This window comes from Rana temporaria, chromosome 6, assembly GCF_905171775.1.
Source record: "Rana temporaria chromosome 6, aRanTem1.1, whole genome shotgun sequence".
NCBI lineage: Eukaryota > Metazoa > Chordata > Amphibia > Anura > Ranidae > Rana > Rana temporaria.
In genome coordinates this window covers 135,284,799-135,305,927 of record NC_053494.1, presented here as the reverse complement: position 1 = coordinate 135,305,927, position 21,129 = coordinate 135,284,799, and the positions used below count along the sequence as shown (strand labels likewise).

At 41.5% G+C, this 21,129-nt stretch overlaps 1 protein-coding gene across 2 annotated transcripts in view; it reads right to left on the bottom strand.

The window, feature by feature from the left end:
- MAP3K13 (mitogen-activated protein kinase kinase kinase 13) overlaps window positions 1-21,129 on the bottom strand; it is a 204,369-nt gene that overhangs the window by 15,803 nt on the left and 167,437 nt on the right. For both annotated transcript variants that reach the window (XM_040357405.1, XM_040357404.1), the window contains exons 4-7: window positions 17,629-17,820; window positions 14,164-14,322; window positions 11,644-11,802; window positions 5,013-5,121 (exon numbers count right to left, since the gene is read on the bottom strand). In XM_040357405.1, coding sequence (XP_040213339.1) covers window positions 5,013-5,121; window positions 11,644-11,802; window positions 14,164-14,322; window positions 17,629-17,820 — 619 coding nt within the window. The remainder of the gene's footprint in view (window positions 1-5,012; window positions 5,122-11,643; window positions 11,803-14,163; window positions 14,323-17,628; window positions 17,821-21,129) is intronic.

Here is a 21,129-nt window from a genome sequence, read left to right as displayed (position 1 = left end):
CATCGGTCCATTTTCATCGGACAAACTGATCGTGTGTACAGGGCTTTAGGGGCAGGTTGATCACCACATAGCGAAAAGTAAAGTCACTACCCTGTCTGTGATGTCTAGCAGGGGTGCATTGGAGAGGGGGGGGGGGGCGGCTGGGTCTGTTCACTTTGCAAGTGAATTTTTCCCAAAGCTTAGTGAGTGTGATGAAATTTCACTTTGCAAAGAGTTCTCAATTGCATGCAAGGAAAAGAAAAAACACTTGATTGCACTTGATTGGCTGATGAAAGTCACCTCAGTCACTAAGCTCTGGGAAAAATTCCCTTGCAAAATTAACAGTCTATTTGCCTTTAGTAAATTAACCCCAATATATGTCTTTAGGAATGTAGTGGTAAAAACTATCAAGAAGCTCCTGATTCTGCTCACCCCTACCCAGATGAAATATTGTGCTGCTCAGAATCCTCCAGTAAAACCTTTAATACTATAAAACAGAAATCCCAACAGAAAAAGTAGGACCTAATAGTAGGTGTTCAGGAAATCAGATAACTCTCCTGTATCTACCAAAAATTGCTTAAAGCAAATACTGTAGCTGCTGACTTTTGAAAAAAGGACACTCAAGGACACCTGTCCAAGGATCCAGCACCGTCCTCATCTGGGATGGTTCTTTGCTGGTCTTCAGGTCCCCAGTGCTGGCATGTTTACCAAGGTAAGCCAGCTATGACTCATTGCAGCTTCACAGCTAGCATTCCAATGCGCATGAGTCACTTTGCGCTTTCAGTACTGTCCCGCAGGATGGACCATACTCGAGAAGGGAAAACTTCTGCTCCAAACGCCTAGGCGGTCGGAGCGGAAGTAAGAGCAGATAACTGCTAAAACTTGGCGCCCGCCACTCCAAAAAGAAAAATCCTCCAAAAGTGGGGGAGCAGGGGGGAAGGAGGTGTTAAAGTGAAACTTCCCTTTTAGGGGGAAGTTCTGCTTTAATTTCTGTATTTCTCTTTTAAGATAAGGTAATAAACTCTCTATCTCAACCTGCATTCAACTCAATGTTATTCAAAATTGTCGACGAAGGGGAGGGGTGGATGGTTCTGAAATGGAACCTTTACCTTGGACCCAACACCAAAGTTTGATAGTAACCACTGGATAAGATACAACATGCAGCTTGCATTAGAGAAATGAAGGCAAGATAAAGATACAACTTCTGTGCTGCATTTGGTTATTCTCTACATGTTTTAAGAAGGAACTACATTTTTTGTATCAAATAATTAATGAACACTAGGACAAGTAATGGACAGAGGATTTGACTGTAGGCAGCCGAATGTCTTTAGGTATTCTGAAACACTAGTTTAATAAAGTGATAAAAGAATGGCAGAAAGATGGGAGGCTAGGGAAACTGAAGTACTTCAGTTCTACAAAAGCTATTAAAGCCCTTTTAGAGGAGCTGACAATACAAGAGAAGCATAATATGCTCACGAATGCTGTAGCCACTTCAGCCGTCATCAGAGCAGAAGAAAAGGCTATTTTTGGCTCCTGCTGAAAACGTCTGAGTCATGCGCACCATGAGGAGGCAGCATCAGCTCTCGTATTATCTGTGCCGCTCAAGACGCACACTGACTCACCTGGGGGCTGCGGGGAGCCTGGATTCAGCACAAAAGAATAAATTGATTGCTATGCTTCCCCACCTGATCCAAAGCGGCTAAAGCACATTGATTTCTGTTATTTTCTATAAAACATGGTCATTTGCTCACTAGGTTATAAGTTTATGCATAAACAGCTTGAGAAGCATGAACTCACACAAGATCCAATTCTTCTATGCAACTTCAACCCCATATGCTATAACATGAGAGCGAGGCTGTACAGCAAGTAATCATAACAAGAGGCTGTGGTCTCTTGCTTAAAGTGGAGTTCCACCCATTTTGTTATGTTTGTCTGTGCTGCATGCTCTAATCTCAGTGTTCAGAATGGACAATTTTTATTTAATTTGTTGCTTGTAAATACCTTTATTTTGTAGTCCTTCATTACTTCCTCCTCCTTATTTGCCTAGGCTATTTGCAAGGGTTTCTGGGATAGGCATCATGTTTCCCAGTAGTCCTTGCAAACCTGACTGAAACCTATTACATTGCTTGTGCACTGAGCATGTGCGAGATATGCAAAGCTGAAATCCAGGAAGTCATACAGTCTGGCTTCATGATGCCCACACTTAAGATGGCCGCGGTCTATTTCTAGATTATAAACTATTTAAATGCTGTAACAACCTAACAAAACGGACCTTAGTTTACAGACTAACTTTACTAGAATACATTAAGCTTGTGTATTACAGGGGTATTTATATTTAAAAAGTGAAATTGTGGGTGGAACTCCCCTTTAAGCACTGTAATAAAGCCAGGTAATCTGGCTGCACTATATCATATACACCTGACTTTTATTCGGTCAATTAAGCTGAAATTCAATGTTGGCACGGCTGCCAAGTTCCTTGGATAGAGTTTGCAGTTCACTAGTTGATATTTTCCAAGACAACAATCAATAGGGTGGATTTACTAAAACTGGAGCACACAGAATTGGGGGCAGATGTGCATAGTAAGCAATCAGCTTCTAACTTCAGCTTGTTCAATTAGGCTTTGACAATAAGGTCCCCTTCACACCAGCGGACTGATTGGGTCCGCCTGTCAGTTTTTCAGGCAGACCCAATCAGACCACTCATTCTCTATGGGGCAGCGGGTGTCAGCGGACAGTCCGTATACACCCGCTGGGCATCCGATCTGATAAAATCAGCTAAAAATGGACGTATGCGGATATGTTCACCATCTATCCAGCAGATCAGATGACAATCGGACATGCAGTCCATTTTAATCTGACCGCCCCATAAAGGAGAGCGGGCTGTGTCTGTTTGCTCTGCATAGTGGAGAGGACATGACCCTATCATCCTCCTGCTCAGCAGGGATCAGCGGAGAGATCCCCCACAGAGCAGGCGGATTCCACTTGGACGAATCTGCTCCATCTGAAATGGGCCTAAAATCTAGAAGCCGATTGGTTACCATGCACAGTTGCACCAAAAAATATTTCTAAATATCTCTACCAAACTGTATGCTTCAGAACCCCGTACAAAGATTGTCATACTATTAATTATCTAGCTATAAATGGGACATACCTACAAATGGTAATGCACAGTGGGTATGGGCAATAGGCAACAAGATGACCTTCCAGGACTCCAATGCAGGGTTTCTCAACAAGGGTTCCTCTAGAGCAGGGGTGTCAAACTGGCGGCCCTCCAGATGTTCCGAAACTACAAGTCCCATCATGCCTCTGCCTGTGAGAGGCATGCTTGTAACTGTTAGCCTTGCAATGCCTCATGGGACTTGTAGTTTTGCAACAGCTGGAGGGCCACCAGTTTGACGCCCCTGCTCTAGAGGTTGGTAGGGGTTCCTTGAGCAATGAGCAATTTCTGCCTCTCCGATAAGTCCCCATTAACACCACTTATCTTTTTAGCTATCTATAAAAGGGGTGATTCTTCCCAATGACCACAAGTGTAAGGAGCATTGTTCCCGATTTTAGTGTTTTACACTGTTGCATTTTAATTCAGACTAATTCAGTTTCCCTGTTGCAGTGTTGACATCATTCTATTCCCTATGTACCTAACATACGGTTCTACTCTATTATTGGTTTGTGTAACAGTCTATGCTTATTGTACCAAATATCATTGTTCCCACTGACCATCACACTAATGCGGGGGTCAGCAACCTCTAGATCATGATCTACCAGTAGATCACAGACAGGTGACTGGTAGATTGCAGTCTGGGCTTGCTAATCCGCCATCCCAGAGCATCAAACAGAGTGCAAAGCAGAGGGACTACTTGAAAAGTTGGAGCTGTAGTAGTGAGCAAGACTTGCATAAGCTGATGCCTCTTTTTGCTCACCCCAGTCGGTCTCACCTGCTGTCTTCGGTCCCCGACATCTTCCCTTTGGGCACCCAGCTGTGACAGTTAGCGGCGTCACAGCCAGGTTTCCACTGCACATGCGTGAGTCGCTTTGCGCTTCGTGATTGATGGATGCAGTCTCCTAGGACCTGTCAGTGTCCCAGAAGACTGCAGGGGGAGGGAGGGTAAGAGAACTTCCGTTCCGAGCACCGTGTCACTCGGAATGGACGTGGGAAGCACCTCAAAAATTCCAATTGTGCAAGAGGAGCGGGGGACGAGTCCTTAAAGCAGAAATTTCCCTTGCTTTAATACCGTTTTAAGCTCAGGTGAACCCATTTCAACCCACTGCATATGAACAGGTCATCATGTCTTAATATCAAAGTTATAAGACAGCTGTAACTTCTTGATCCTCCTGTCCAGTCAGCAATGTCTACATTTTCCTTATTCCAATTCCTAGTTCACACATCGTATGTGTTTAATAGTCAAAGTTCACCTTTTCACATATTTAGGGTGTACTGTGTAACATGCTCCAGATCTCACCCCCAACCCCCCACTGTGACAGGAGACAGAGGATCCTAGCCCTGCACTTGCTGTCACATTTTGAAGACAGCATGACTGTGCAGGGCTCCACCAAACACAGCTATGTCATTCATTCACGGAAATGTGTGAATGAGAAAACTGCAACCATGGCAGAGGGCTGGAAGTTCGCCATGGACCATGAGCATACTGAATAACACACTTGTAGTCCATTCACACTACCTACAGCATTGTAACACAGAGCCCGTGAAGAGGTATGGGAAACGGCTGCAAGCAGTGTGTGCAGGGGCCTGACATTGCTCTGCATGCTCCCGTGAAAAAAATATAAAATGCACTTTTTTTTTTTAAATATGTGCACTTATTATTTTTTTAAAAAAAGATTAACTTATCCTTTATACGTTGGGATTTTACAAGAATGTGATGAAGGTGAACCTGGAAGTAAGATGTGGGTTTACAGCCAAAGAATATTCATAGATGACAAATTACACAGGAAATAAAGACAGTGGACCAGACAAAAATAGTATATTTACAGAACATTAAGAGTCTCAATACATACAGGTTTTTTTTAGGAAGACATACCTGTGATTTAAAATATGTTTCCTGTGGAGTTCCTAGGACGTCAGAGGAAGCAATGTCCAGGTGCATAAGAATCTGCCTGAATGATGGCCGGTTTCTGGGCTTGCTTTGCCTAAAAATGTAAAATTCTCTGTTAATTTGCGTCATACCAACACTGAAGCCATTCTACAACTCCTAACAGGTCAGTACCCACTCCAGGATTACTGTTCAATACTGAATGCAGAAAGGTTTGTTGTGGATCTGCTGTTGATTGTCTTGATATTAGAGTTCAATGTGTTATAGTTCTGTTCTTGTTCTGCACCGAAATGTAATTCATCCCGGCACAAAGGAAGCAATGGGAAAATTTGTGACAGCAGCTAAGGATTTTTTAAACAAGATAATCTCTTTGATGACTAAAGCTAGTTTAGTATTCAATTCCAATTCAGGGAAACAAATGCACAAAGATATAAATGTAAAAAAATATAAAATACTGATCCTAGTGTAAGATTTATCTTAACCACTTTAGCCCCGGGCCTGTTTTTCAGAGTCGGTGTTTACGAGACAAAACCATTTTTTTTTGCTAGAAAATTACTTAAAACCCCCAAACATTATATATTTTTTTTTTCTAACACCCTAGAGAATAAAATGGAAGTCATTGCAATACTTTTTGTCACACCGTATTTGCGCAGCGGTCTTACAAGCGCACTTTTTTTTGAAAAAATTCACTTTTTTAAATGAAAAAATAAGACAACAATAAATTTGGCCCAATTTTTTTATATATTGTGAAAGATAATGTTACGCCGAGTAAAATGATACCCAACATGTCACGCTTAAAAATTTCGCCCGCTAGTGGCATGGCGTCAAACTTTTACCCTTAAAAATCTTGATAGGCGACGTTTAAAAAATTCTACAGGTTGCATTTTTTGAGTTACAGAGTAGGCCTAGGGCTAAAATTAATGCTCTCGCTCTAACGATCGCGGCGATACCTCACTTGTGTGGTTTGAATACCGTTTTCATATGTCGGCGCTACTCGCGTATACGTTCGCTTCTACGCGCGAGCTCGTCGGGACGGGGCGCTTTAAAAAATTTTTTTTTTGCTTTTCGCATTTATTTTTATTTTACAATTTTTAACACTGAAAAAAAAAAAAAAAAAATTATCACTTTTATTCCTATTACAAGGAATGTAAACATCCCTTGTAATAGAAAAAAGCATGACAGGTCCTCTTAAATATGAGATCTGGGGTCAAAAAGACCTCAGATCTCATATTTAGGCTTAAATGCAAAAAAAAAAAAAAAAATTTGGAAATGTCATTTTTTCAAATGACAAAAAAAAAAATGTTTCTTTAAGACGCTGGGCGGGACTGACGTTTTGACGTCACTTCCGCCCAGCGGAGCTATGGGGACGGGCGAAGGAGATTTTTCCTTCAGTCTCGTCCCCGCTCAGCTGCCGGATGGTCGCGATCTCCTCCGCCGCTACCGACGGCTCCGGTAAACGGCGGAGGGCGCGGAACAGCGGCGGGAGGGGGGGGCCCCTCTCCCGCCACCGATAACGGCGATCTCGCGGTGGATTCGCCGCGGAGACCGCCATTATCGTTAACACGGCCGCCCACAGAAGAGATGAATATCTCGATTGTGGCAGCAGCTGCTACCGTTACCGAGATATTCATCTCTAAAGTGATGATGTATAACGGCGGTGGGCGGTCGGCAAGTAGTTAATAGAAACTTCAATCAGAAATCAACAGCGCATCATTGGTGTAATTATATGTACGGTAATTAACATTTTATGTTTAAAATGTTTATAATATATATATATATATATATATATATATATATATATATATATATATATATATATATATATTTTTTTTTTTTGTTTAATGCTTGGTAATGCAGATGTAATTTATGTAAAAAGGAAGTATAATTTAAATCTCTGTGCATAGAATGATTAAAATCAAGGTGCTGACTTGATTAGTTGAGATACCAACTGTGTAAATAAATGTAAATGTTTGAGAAGAGCAAGGCCATGTAGCATATGCTGTCTGATTTATTCTCAAATCTGTTTCATGAATGATAAAGTTGTTGGTTATTTAGTGTAAGCAACCTTACCTGTGTAGCTGCTCTATTTGAGCTATGGATTGATTTTATTATGATGATTATTTTTTATTAATATTATTCTGGATTTATATAGTGCCAACAGTTTGTGCAGAGCTTTACAAATTAAATGGAGACAGAAGAGTTACAATACAAGGGGGTTTATTTACTAAAGGCAAATCCACTTTGCACTACAGGTGCACTGCAAGTGCACTTAGAAGTGCACTTGAAAATGCACTTGGAAGTGCAGTCACTGTAGATCTGAGGGGGACATGCAAGAAAAATTAAAAAACTATTTTTGCTTGTACATGATTGGATGGTAAAATCAGCAGAGCTTCCCCTCATTTCAGATCTTCTCAGATCTAAAGCAACTGCACTTCCAAGTGCTCTTGCAGTGCAAAGTGGATTTGCCTTTAGTAAATCAACCCCATTATGATACAAGAGGATTCAGCTGGCCCTGCTCGTGGGAGCTTTCAATCTAAAAGGGAGAGGCAAGTAGTGCAAAAGGTAATAACTGTAAGGGATGAGCTAATGGAAATGCTAGAAGTACAGTTCCTACTTAGCGGATGAGTTTTCAGCAATAGCCTGAAGGGCAGACATACTGGGGTAATGAGCTCTAGAGGATGGGAGAAACTCTGGAGAAGTTGTTCAGGTGACCATGTGAGGAGTTGACAAAGTACCTATAGAGCAGGAGGTCTTTGGAGGAGTGAAGTGGAGGGGTTGGGTAATATTTTGAGAGACTGTTGGTGATCTAATTGGGGGCAGAGATTTTATATGTTGGGCTAGCAGAAGCCATTGGTGAGATTGGCAGGGAGGGGTGGGATCCACAGATCAGTTAGTAAGGTACACATAAAGGGTAATAGCCCCATGAAAGATAGATATAGAAAGGGGTTACCATGGTCGAGGCAGGAAATAACCAGGTAGTAGTAGTAGTAGCTTTGCAGGTGTCTTTAGGAGAAGGAAAATATTTTGGAAATGTTACAGTGGTTAAGGTGGCAAGATTGGATGGTTGGCACAAAGGAGAGGTCAGAGTCTACTTCTACCACCTTTATATTTATGGAGGAACTAATGGTTGCACTATTGGGCTCGATGTCGGAGGAAATTAGGAAATATGGGCTTGGTTTTTGACAGATTAATTTTGAGGAAGTGATGTGAAAGCCATACTAATATGTCTGTCAGTAAATTAGTGATGCGTGAGGAGATTGAAGGGGTGAGCTCATGAGTAGAGAAGTAGAAAAACTTTGATATCATTGTCATAAAGATAGTATTGGAAGTTGTGGTAGTCAAATGTATAAAAGGCAGTCGAAAGGTCTAAGGGTACTGTCTGAGTATGGAAGAGTGACCATTGGTTTTAGCAATTCATTTTAGAAGGTTAATCCTAGTGGAATGTTGCAGGTAGAAACTAGACTGTAAGCGGTTGAGAAGGTTATCAGTGAGGTAACAGATTAGATAAAACATTCAAGAAGTTTGAGAGCAGGCAGGCGCAGAAAGACAGAGCTCAAGTTATTCAAAATGGTGGGATTCAGTGAGTATTTCTTTATGTATGGGGGTGATCATCACATTTTTGAGAGCAGTGGGGAACATGCCAGTAGAGAAGGAGAGATTGAAGATTAGAGCGGGAGAGAATAGAATAGAGAAGATGGGTGACCATAGTAGTTGTGAAGGAAAGGGGTCCAAAGGACAGGTGGTTAGGTGAACCTTTAGAAAGAAGTTTAGCGAATTCCTTAGTGGTAACAGGATCAAAAGAGGAAAGTAATAAATTAGGTGGTGGACATGGTATGTTGCGCCCTTGGGAGAAGGCTGGACAGTAAGGATCCCATCACAAACTGATCTTGTCTTTGAAACTAGTTCTTATTGTTTTTAATTCTCATCATAGACATGACTTTGTGCAATTTTTTTATCTGCATTTTATATGTATAAGTAACTGCATGAATGTTTTGTAGGAAACTTATGTCAGCTGGTATTATATGTTCAGTGATGGTAAAGCATAAATACCCACGCAAAAGCAAGTTAACACATTTAAATGCATGTTCTCTGAATTAAACTGATTATGGGTTTATTACTTTCTAACTACATAAACTAAAATAGAAAAACAACATGAAAAACTAAGGCCACAATATATCATTTTTTGTTACTTCTTTTAACATGCCTGTGATTGCTGAGTGAAAATAACATTACATGAGTAACGATTTGTAGGTACATCCAGCGGAAATGCATGTGGGGGGAGGAGGGGACTGGCTAGTGTCTGTGTGGAGGTAGGAGCCACAAAACTATATGGACTAACAACATGTAGCCCCCTCCTTCATCTCAGCAGGCTGTACAGTTATGAAATATAAGAGCCCTGTATAAAATGAACATTTCTACTTCAAATAACACATTATGGCTTTATTGTTCAAAATGAGAAATATAGTGCATGGCTGCTGGGAAAAGTGAAGCTTGTATTAATGGGAGTACCATTCATGTGTGCCTAGGGCAGATTGAATGCTAAATAACGGCCTCCATGTGCCTAGCAAGAAAGTCCGTTGAGACAAAACACATTGGACTGGAGCCTTATGACATAAGAGTGGAATGGGGAACTTAATTAGTTCACCCTCTCAAAAAAAAAAAAGTGAACACCCTACACCAGGGATATGCAATTAGCAGACCTCCAGCTGTTGCAAAACTACAAGTCCCATCATGCCTCTGGGTGTCATGCTTGTGGCTGTCAGAGTCTTGCTATGCCTCATGGGACTTGTGGTTCTGCAACAGCTGGAGGTCCGCTAATTGCATATCCCTGCCCTACACCCTTCCCACACACTCCTACACTTACCTCTGTGGGTGATACTGTTTCACCGTCCACACAGCCCACATAGCCCAGTGTTCCTGTGGTTTGAAAATCATACTGTTCTTCCTTATTTTCCCTAGGAATTCCAGGATGAATCAGGCCCCGTACACACGACCGAGTTTCTCGGCAGAATTCAGCCAGAAACTCGATCGGAGCTGAATTCTGCCGAGAAACCCGGCCGTGTGTACACTTTCGGCCGAGGAAGCCGACGAGTTCCTCGTCGAGACAAATAGAGAACATGTTCTCCATTTCCTCGTTGTTCAATGAGGAAAGTTGGCTCGCCGAGATCCTCGGCGGCTTCACACAGAACTCGACGAGCAAAACGATGTTTTGCCCGTCGAGTTCCTCGGACGTGTGTACGGGGCCTCACAATGGTTTTGATTGGTCAGCGCAGTCATGTGCCGAAGTGCTCTGATCCATCCCAGCATCCCTAGGAAAAGAAGATGCGTTTTTTCAAAACCCCAGGACCGTTGCACTGGGATGTGTAGACTCTATCCCCAATGGACATTAGTTCAGCATGGACCAGGGGGTGGGAAGGGTGTAGGGTGATAGTTTACCTCTATTTTTTTTATGAAAAGGTGAACTAACCCTTTAAAACACAGAGCTACAGGGTTGCAGCACCAAAAGGTGTATGATATAAAAGGTAATATACATGACAGAATTCTGTCTGGGCTCTGTGCATAAGCTGGGGAATTTAGTAAATCTACATTATAACCAATCAGCATCTAACTTTAGCTCATTCAATTAAGCTTTGAAAATGAAAGATAGAAGCTGACTGGTTGCCATGCATAGCTGCCTAATTATGTCTGCTCTAGTCTTAGTACACCCCCCTCAAAATGCTTCAGATGCACACATACTGTATGATGAGTGGATTTATTTGGCATTTTTTTATATTTCAATACAGTCTTGCACTGTAATTTTTTTCTTTTAGGGCTCTTCATAAAGCCTCGTACATGCAAAGAGAATATCGGACGAATGATCGTCCTTTTTTTTGCATAGTCTCATATTGAAAACAAAGAGGTTTCTCAACTTCCGAAAATTCTCGTACAACAGAATATAACTTTGGAAGTGATGTATGTATTGTATGCTTTCATTTCTGAGCATGCGTAGTCTTGCTCTTCCGAATTTTTTTCAGACGAAAACAGTATCAATTAAACGAAAATCGTACGATCTGGTAAATTTTTTCCCTTCGGATAATTTTGGCATCATGATCGGCTCTTGAAAGCTGTGTAATAATGATCAGATTATTGTACGATCGCTTCAAAAGCTGTATTTTTTGTATGATTTTCTGACCGTGTGTACTAGACTTTAGCTGGGAGAGTGCAAAAAAAGGTGGAGCAGATTACAAATTATTACTGACACGGACGGCTTACTAGCATTTTTTGCTTTTCCTTAACAGGGATTAGGCCTGTTGAGTGTTATTTCAATTTTAGGTGTAGGGTACACTTGTTTTTTTTTTTCTTAAAGTTGGTGGTGGGGTGTTAAAAAAAGTAGAACTTTACATTACACCAGTTTATGTGCCTATCACTGCATGAAATACATCCCGGATCCCCAGAATTAAAAAAGCTTGCATAAAATACCTATGACATTTCTTATCTGAAACACTGACCAAGTGATGTAGAAGTATGGAGGTATGATTTGTATGGAGAACACCCACTCTGACAACACAGGACTCTTAACTATTGTTTAGTCTCACCTATATCAATATGAACCTTGCAGCAGGATAAAAGTCAACCTTACCATGTCTGCTTCATGAGGATTTTGAAGCCGTCAGGGCAGGTAGAAGGAACAGGAAGATGGAGGCTGTTGCTGCCCACTCCCCAGATAATGGCTGATGAATCCACATCCTTGTATGGGATCTCCCCAGTCAATAGCTCCCAGAGCAAAACTCCAAAAGACCTGGAATACCGATGATAAGTTACTGACGGCACAAGCAAAGTTCAAAGGACATATAAATGATGCAGTCCAACACAGGTGTAACGCTAAAAAGGTGGACAGAATGTTTTAGAAAAAGACATTGAAAGATGACAGCTAAATGTTTGAATACTGTACTTTTCACATAATCGATGAACTTTGCACTGCTTTAATACATAAGGCTAGCTAAGTCTCCAAAGATTTTTACATTTTAAAACTAGGGAAACTGGAATACATTGTGCACATGTATGAAAGGGTAATCTTTCCTTTTGTCCACATTGCTGCATGGGGTGTAGCTGCAGCACTGCTGGATCTCTAACATGTAAGAAAATGGTATGCTTTATAATGTAAATCTACAGCAGTCAATGGGGTAGATTTACTAAAGCTGGAGAGTTCGAAATCTGGTGAAGCACGCAAAGAAACCAATCAGCTTCTATTTTTTTTTTTTTTGTCAAAGCTTTACAAAGTGTTACAAAACCCACAACAGTAAAATCAGTCTGCATATGCAGCCTAGCATGCTTGTTATAATCACTGTGGAACTTAGGGGGTTAATCCTCTGCATAATGAAAAAAGGCTGTTTTATCCTGTATGCACAGATCCTCCCCCTCCTGCACTGTCTATCTGGGGCAGGCCAGCTAACACAGGCAGAGTAGCGGACCTGCACATGCTCAGTTGTGTCTTTTATGCTGCAGAGAATATTTCCTTGTTGAGCTGAACTAGCCAGGTCACATGATATTGACATCACACATGTGGGCGTGTATACAGGCAGCAGTGGAAATCGCCTCCTTCCTGAACTCTCAGCACTAGAGAAACTGTGCAGTGTATCACTGACCGTAATATACAGATCAGTCAAAAAGGTATATAGTGGCAGAATTTTTATAGATGAACTATTTTCATATTACTGGGTTAGTAACACTTTAATTGTACAAACTGAAGTCAAACTGATTGGCTTCCACGCACTACTGCACCAGATGTTGCACTCTCCAGTTTTAGTAAATCACCCCCAGTGTGTACCATAAAAGAGCAAGATTATTATACAGATTGGTTTCCTGCATTACATGTTATGCTTGAGAATCATTCCTTTGCTACAAAAATACAGATTTTTGCATCCCTTCATACATGTGGACCTTAGTGTATAACACTCCATTAGCTTTTAAAACTTTCTCACGTTCTCTCATTGCTGTTCATCTTACAACGTAAAAGACAATCCAGTGAAGCCAACAAGCCCAAGCATGTTGTTGCAGAAACAAAGGAACATAAAGAGGAACCTAAAAGAAGCAGATATTCAAAACAAAACCCAATAACCCTTAATGAATATCTTTGATCAGTTGTTGTAAACCATATACTGTAGTTACAGTGGCCATGTCATTCTAAGGAAGCATTGCAAATTAAAAAAAGACTTCACTTCCTCATCTCACTGGAGCTGATGGAACACCGGTGCTCAGTAATGGCTCCTGTCGGCCAACCTATACAAAACGTAGTAAAACACCAGCACTCAGCTCAAGTTCCTTATGTTTATTCATTAAAATGGCATACAATTCCAAACATGACAGTCTTGCTGACATGTTTCAGTCTATACGGCCTTAATTACAGAATGATTAAGAGCCGGTTCACACAGTCGCGACTGGTCAGGCAACTGACAAGTCGCGCTCCATTCTGTACAAAGGAACCATTCTAATAGGAGCGACTCAAGTCGCTCCGACTTAGAAAAAGGTTCCTGTACTACTTTGGGACGACTTCAGGGCGACTTGCATTGACCAATACAGAAGTCATTTTGCAAGTCGCCTCTGAAGTCATGGGCAGATTGCTCGGCAAGTCGTGCTGCCTCAGTGTGAACCGGCTCTAAGGCCTTATAGGTTGAAATGCAATAACAGGATTGTCCTGTTTGGAATTCGACGTAATTTTACTTAATCAACTTTTGTAAGAATCCGCAGCCCAGTACCAATATTTTCCATGGTATTTCTATGGAAGTACTTTCTGTATTGATCAAGCGCTTGAGGAAGATGAACATTATAATTACCATGACAATATTAACTTTTGTTTAGCTACTAGTAAGAATATTATAAGTGCCAAAGGCAGCAAATATTAGCTATTGCACTTATTACAACAGAAATTTCGCAAAACCAGCTGTGTTATGTGCATGAAATGTATATAAAATAAATACAGTATGTTTAATATGCAGTAAAACCACAAGAGTTAAGATAAGACTTGTGTGTAAATCAGTAAGGGATTTGCCTGTTATTTCAAACAAGACAAACATTAAAGCCATTTAAATGTTTAACACCACTGCCTTGAAACAGTACACTGTAAATTACTAAAGATCATAGCCATATGGTGCATACTTACCAGATGTCCACTTTTTCTGACACAGGCTCATTGCGAATAACTTCGGGAGCCATCCATGCCACGGTACCAGCAAATGACATTGTGGTGCTTTTGTCACTGAGTTCTTTGGATGTTCCAAAATCTGAAATTTTTACTGTGTCTGTGTGTGTGACTAGGACACTATGAAGGAAAAAGATATACCAATAAATATTATTTGCAATGTACAAAGGGCCAGGTTTAGAAAAAAGGCAGTTCAATTATCTCTGTTTAATGATCATTTCTATTTGTAAAATCCCATCTGTTACATTAGAGTGGACCATTTATTTATTTCAAAAGAACTTATAGTCAAACCTAATGCCGTAAACAATAGTGATATTATTTGATTTTTGAGCAATAAACATACAATGAATACTCTTCCTGTAAAGTTGCTTCAGTTAAGACAGTGATCTGACTTTGAAGGCAACTTCCATTGAAATCTATGGGTACAAGTTGCCTAGAAGTCACCTAGAAAGAGTACAGGAACCTTTTCTGAAGTCAGAGCCAATTCAGTAGTGTACATTAAGATGACTCTCATTCACTTGAGTTGAATTCTCATGTCGCGCAACTTGGGGAGACAAGACGGAATCCCAAGTCGCGGTAGTGTGAACCAGAACTTACTGCTAAAAGAGTCTTTTTATTAGGTAAGGCCCTTTTCACACTACAAAATAAATCCGTTTTAATAATCCGTTTTAAAATCCGTCAGATAATGTTAAAAAACGGAAGTTATACGTCCTTTATAAAATATCATTAAAGTCTATGGGATTTTTTTATGTTCCGTAAAGATCCGTAATAGTCCGTTATAACATACGGACGTTAGTTATAACGGAATATGTGACGGGTCTTGCACTATTTTTTGTAAATTTTTTGTCCGTTGCAAGTAACGGATATATTAACGTCCGTTATATTTTAACATTGAAGTCTATGGCACATGGACGTTAGTAAATGTCTCCGTAAATGTCCGTTATGTTAACAGACGTTAATTTTACTGAGCATGGATATTCAGGGGAACCCCGCTGTCAATTTAAAACAAAAATGACGTGCGGTTCCCGGTAAATATCCATAACCAGACCCTTCAGGTCTGGTATGGATATTCAGGGGATCCCCGCCGTCAATTTAAAACAAAAATGACGTGCGGTTCCCCCTAAATATCCATAACCAGACCCATTATCCGAGCACGTTGACCTGGCCGGCCGCAGAAAAGAGGGGGGGACAGAGTGCGGCCCCCCTCTCTCCTGAACCGCACCAGGCCACATGCCCTCAACTTGGGGAGGATGTCCCCATGTTGATGGGGACAAGGGTCTCATCCCCACAACCCTTGCCCGGTGGTTGTGGGGGTATGCGGGCGGGAGGTTTATCAGAATCTGGAAGACCCCTTTAACAAAGGGGACCCCCAGATCCTGACCCCCCCCCCCCGTGTGAAATGGTAATGGGGTACACTGTACCTCTACCATTTCACGAAGGAAGTAAAAAGTATTGTAAAAAAAACACACCGACACAAAAGAATAAAGTCCTTTATTAAAAAAAAAAAAAAAAAAAAAAACCCAGCGCTGAAAAATCCACTCGTTCCCGGCTTCCTGCGTTGTCCTGATCCTGCGACGGGTGCGGGTGATCTCCCGCGATGAGAAGATCCAGCGTCGGGTGATCTCCGCTTGGTCTTCACTGGGGAAGACCAAGAAGAGGAAAGGTCTTTCCTCTTCTTGGTCTTCCCCAGTGACGTAGCAGAGGTACGTCAGAGGGGGCAGGGTCATGTGACGGGTGGCTCTGCCTCCTCTATATAAGAAATGTCACAGCTTCAGCCGCTCATTCGCTGGGCTGTGCCCAGCGGTGAGAGGAGGTCCGGGATGCTGCTGCGCCGGATGGATGGATCTTCACATCGCCGGAGCGGCGATCACCCGACGCTGGATCTTCTCATCGCGGGAGATCACCCGCACCCGTCGCAGGATCAGGACAACGCAGGAAGCCGGGAACGAGTGGATTTTTCAGCGCTGGAGTTTTTTTTTTTTTTTTAATAAAGGACTTTATTCTTTTGTGTCAGTGTGTTTTTTTTACAATACTTTTTACTTCCTTCGTGAAATGGTAGAGGTACAGTGTACCCCATTACCATTTCACACAGGAGGGGGGTCAGGATCTGGGGGTCCCCTTTGTTAAAGGGGTCTTCCAGATTCTGATAAACCTCCCGCCCGCATACCCCCACAACCACCGGGCAAGGGTTGTGGGGATGAGACCCTTGTCCCCATCAACATGGGGACATCCTCCCCAAGTTGAGGGCATGTGGCCTGGTGCGGTTCAGGAGAGAGGGGGGCCGCACTCTGTCCCCCCCTCTTTTCTGCGGCCGGCCAGGTCAACGTGCTCGGATAATGGGTCTGGTTATGGATATTTAGGGGGAACCGCACGTCATTTTTCTTTTAAATTGACGGCGGGGATCCCCTGAATATCCATACCAGACCTGAAGGGTCTGGTTATGGATATTTACCGGGAACCGCACGTCATTTTTGTTTTAAATTGACGGCGGGGTTCCCCTGAATATCCATACGACTTCTGGAGCTGGACTTCAAGAAAGGGTGAAATGTTTTTTATTAACGGACGTTAGAAAGGAATGATATAACGGATGTATACGGATATATACGGATAAACATTATCCGTTTTCAATAAAGGAAGAATGGTAAAATATTTATCCGTATGTATCCGTTATTAAATCCGTTAATAAACGTCCGTTAATAGGTGTAATACGGATATTATAAAACGGACATACAATCCATAGTGTGAAAGAAGCCTAATATTAAAATTATATTTCCTTATTGGTCTGTGATTTTCTAAAGCTATTGAAAAAAATAAATAAATGTAGCCTCCTTGCAATATGGCAACCTGAAGGTGTTCTATACATTGTATGTGTATAGAACCCAATATGACTTTTCATTTTCTGCTTCAGTGAATCTGCTTACCCAAAGAGCAACACTCAAAGTTACCAGCTAAATTTCATTGCATCCCAAGCAATAGGAGTTTCATTTCTGGTGAAATAATTTTTAAGGTTCATCCTCACCCTAAATGATACAGTGCAGCTTCACTTGCTACAATACTAAAATTGAGGATACAGTAATGCTAACTCCAGCTGCTTCAGAACAAAAAAAGGTGTAAATCTGTAAGAAATCTGCTAAACTATACAATTTACATAGTTCACCTGGAATGGACTGCTTGTTTTTACAAACAAATCGGAGATTGACTTGAAATGCAATCACTGAACCCCATGACACGTAGGGGTTGATTTACTAAAACTGGATAGTGCAGCTCTGCAAAGAAACCAATCGGCTTCCAGGTTTTATTGTCAAACCCTAAATCGAACAACCTGAAGTTAGAAGCTGATTGGCTACCATGCACAACTGAACCAGATTCTGAGTGCACCAGTTTTAGTAAACTAACCCTATGGGAAATGTCACTGAAATTACTCACTTGGGTGATTTGAGGTCCCTATGAATGATCTTGTGCAGGTGGAGGTAGTTCATGCCACTAGCGATCCCAGTTGACCAGTCCACCAAGAGTCTTGGGGTTACCTTCCGCCCAGCCCTGAGTACCTCATAAAGCTGTCCATGGGCACAGTATTCCATAATAAGACAGTAACAGGGGGCCTGTGTACAAACACCTCTGTGGAGAATTAAGCAAAAGGTCAGTTGGCATCAAAGCTGTTGAGAAAAACTACAAATTAAGAGCAGTGTTTAAATGTCTACATGTTCCTGAAAATAATTACAAAAATATTTTATTATTCAGTCTTAAACATTTATGATTTATATGACAAGAAACTGAATGAGAAGAGCTTTCTCAATGCCTTTGGGAGAAACTCCACACTTTTCTATGGCTAGGAGTTCTCAGAACTGAAGTAGGGGGTGTTGTAATGAAATGCCACTATGAAATAAAATGTTCTGTACAGGAGACCTGCCTCTCATGTTTTTCTCTTGATAGTTAACATTTGACTATCATGTCCGGTAAAAGCAAACCTTTAATTTAAACCTACTAAACAGTCGCTTTCATGCAAAATCGGGTATATTCAGGTGTGTGCAGGCAAGATGAGCTCCCCAGGAACCCTGAAACCCAGATCGCACTATTATATAAACTCTGGTTTCACCTAGAATGCTGGTGCTTGCCCCATCCTCTCTACCATTCCTCAATGATCAACAAGCACACCTAAAGCCCCATACACACCATCAGTTTTCCTGCTGGTTTTCTCTTCAGGTTTACCAAAACCATGTAGTACAAGGACCTGCCTGATTGCATTCAAATTGAAACGCTTAAGGTTTGACCTCATATTAGATGGTTTTGGTAAACCTGAAGAGAAAAGCATCAGGAAAAATGATAGTGTGTATGGGGCGTAAGAAATTAAGGGTGCATAGGCAAGTGTCAACTGAATGAATGAAGTCTACAATTTGCATTATACCCAGGTTTTGGGGTTTTTAATGCACTCAATGACAAAATGGCACCTGTGGATAAGGCTGGTTGTTTAATAGACTCAGAAAAAGAAAGCTGAAGTTGGAAAGAGTACTCCAGAACGCATGGTCACATTGAGAAATAAAGATGTCTTATCACTGTGCTTCCATTTCTGCAATATAAAGCTCAGTCGTTTATTTCTTGCCCCTCAGGGCCCAGCAACATTGAAGCTAGATTCACTAAAAAACAAAAAACAGATGCGGCTGACAGCAGGGGTCTGGTGCGTCCCTGTTCTGTTTCAGGGACAAATCAGGCCTAAGTTTTTGCCTAAATTCGGACTTGAAACTGAGCCAAAGACACACAGGACACCTGTGCAATCCGCTACACAGCCACCCCAGAGATGTGTGAACCGACTCCATCGAGAGCCGGTCACAATCGCCTGTCATGCAAAGCGAACGCTGGGAAACCCGCATTCAATTCGCACTAGTGTGAACCCAGCCTGAGAGTCAATGAGACTTCTTCCAATACTGTAAAGCCTCGTACACACGACCGAGGAACTCAACGGGCAAAACACATCGTTTTCCTTGTCGAGTTACTTGTTAGGCTGTCGAGGAACTCGACAAGGCAAGTTTCTCCATTTCCGTTGAGGAAAAAGAAGACATGCTCTCTTTTTGGCTCGATGGGATCCTCGACAGTTTCCTCGTCGAAAAATGTACACACGACCGGTTTCCTCGGCAAAAAAAAAATCCCAGCAAGTTTCTTGCTGGTTTTTGCCGAGAAACTCGGTCGTGTGTATGAGGCCCAAAGTTTCTGGCACAGATCACATGAATAAAAAAAAAAAACAGAGCATGGAATAACCAATGAACCTTCAAGTAGACTGACTGGTGAAGCCTGAGGACAAGGGTATATCCATTTAAAACCTGCACTCTCCCTGACTCCCCCCCCCCATTGCTCCTTATAATAAAAAGAGAACAATATTTTTGTAACCTGATAAATGGATTTAAACAGGACTTACAATAAAATGCAAGGTCTGCTTTTTAGGTTGGGCCCTCTCCTCTCCTCCTTGAGTACAGGTACTACCTAACAATATTTGAAAAATGAACTGGAAAAAAATGTAGTGTAAAATGTAGTGTTAGATTAGATACTTACCTGCCTTCCGTGTTGCAGGGTGTGGCATCACTAATCCTTCAAGCTAGCTTCCTGGGGAACAAGGATTACCCTAAACCTTGCGAGTAGGCACTCCAGTCCAGTCCAGTGAAAGAGTGTCTTGCAAGGTTTTGGCTGCTCTGCATTTCCCAGGTTTAAATTGAAAAAAATGTGACATCCCTCTGAGACTGGGGTAAGTTAAGAATTTAGTCTAACTTTTTTCTTTACAGGTATATATTAAAAGTACAATTGGGAATACAAAAAAATCTGGGGGGGGGGGCAGACCTAATAAGCTGACCTTAAATTTTCCTGCAAGGTCCACTTCAAAAAAACAGATTCCAGCTCAGTGCATCCAATGGTAAGTGAATGTATACCGGATAGCAATCAGTTATTACCCAGTTGGCTAATTAAACTGACAACTCTTCATCTCTCTTTTACAATTTTCACAAATATTTCTCATGCGTTAGTGTCTATTTTTAAGCAGATATTGCTGAAGTGAGCTCTAGATGCTATTTTTACAATGCAAATCAAGAGTTCTTACAGTTTACCTTGTAAACTTTGTTATTAAATTTGAACCTGTCATTTCCTAATGAACACAAAGCTGACACCTTTCAGATAAACTGGTATTCCTTTAATCAGTATGATGGAGGAGATGATGGTACGGTGTGCATCTGCATACGGTATCTCCCGAATATTCCAAATTGCCAGCCTTCCTTACCTTAAATGAACTCGCAGAGCTTGTTGTTTACTGTACAGACCAAAAAGACGCAGATAACAGGAATACCAGGAGATGGCAAAGCAATGACTAAAACAAATGCAAACTGTGAAAGGGACTACAGAGCAAATGAAAGTGAAAAGGAAAAAAAGCAAAACAGCTGACGAATAACAAGCATATACTGATGTATATCCTACTGAAATGTATATGGTCTGTAGAGTTTATTAAGGCATTCTGTTTTTATACAGTATACATATATGCATAGAAATGGCAAGTGTCTTTAGATAGTTCAGTGTACTCTATGGAAACTCATAATACCTTTAGATATGCAGATAGACAAAGACCAATCAATACAGAATGTGAAAGATGGACATTGACTAATGCCTCGCACACACGGTCGGACTTCTGACTGTGCAAAAGTCCGCCGTGAGTCCGTCGGAAAAAAAGAGAACAGGTTCTCTATCTAAGGTCTTTCCGAGAAAAAAAGCCCATCTGACTTTTTTCTCGGAAAGTCCGTCCGTGTGTACGAGGCATAAGAGATACAACTGACATATTGGTAGACATACAGTGACAACAGGTGGGTGATAGGTGGGGCCCAACTCAACAGTGTGACAGATGTCAGACTCTGTTTAAATCCCCTGTATTCAGAGTGTGCCGTTTTCTACATATAA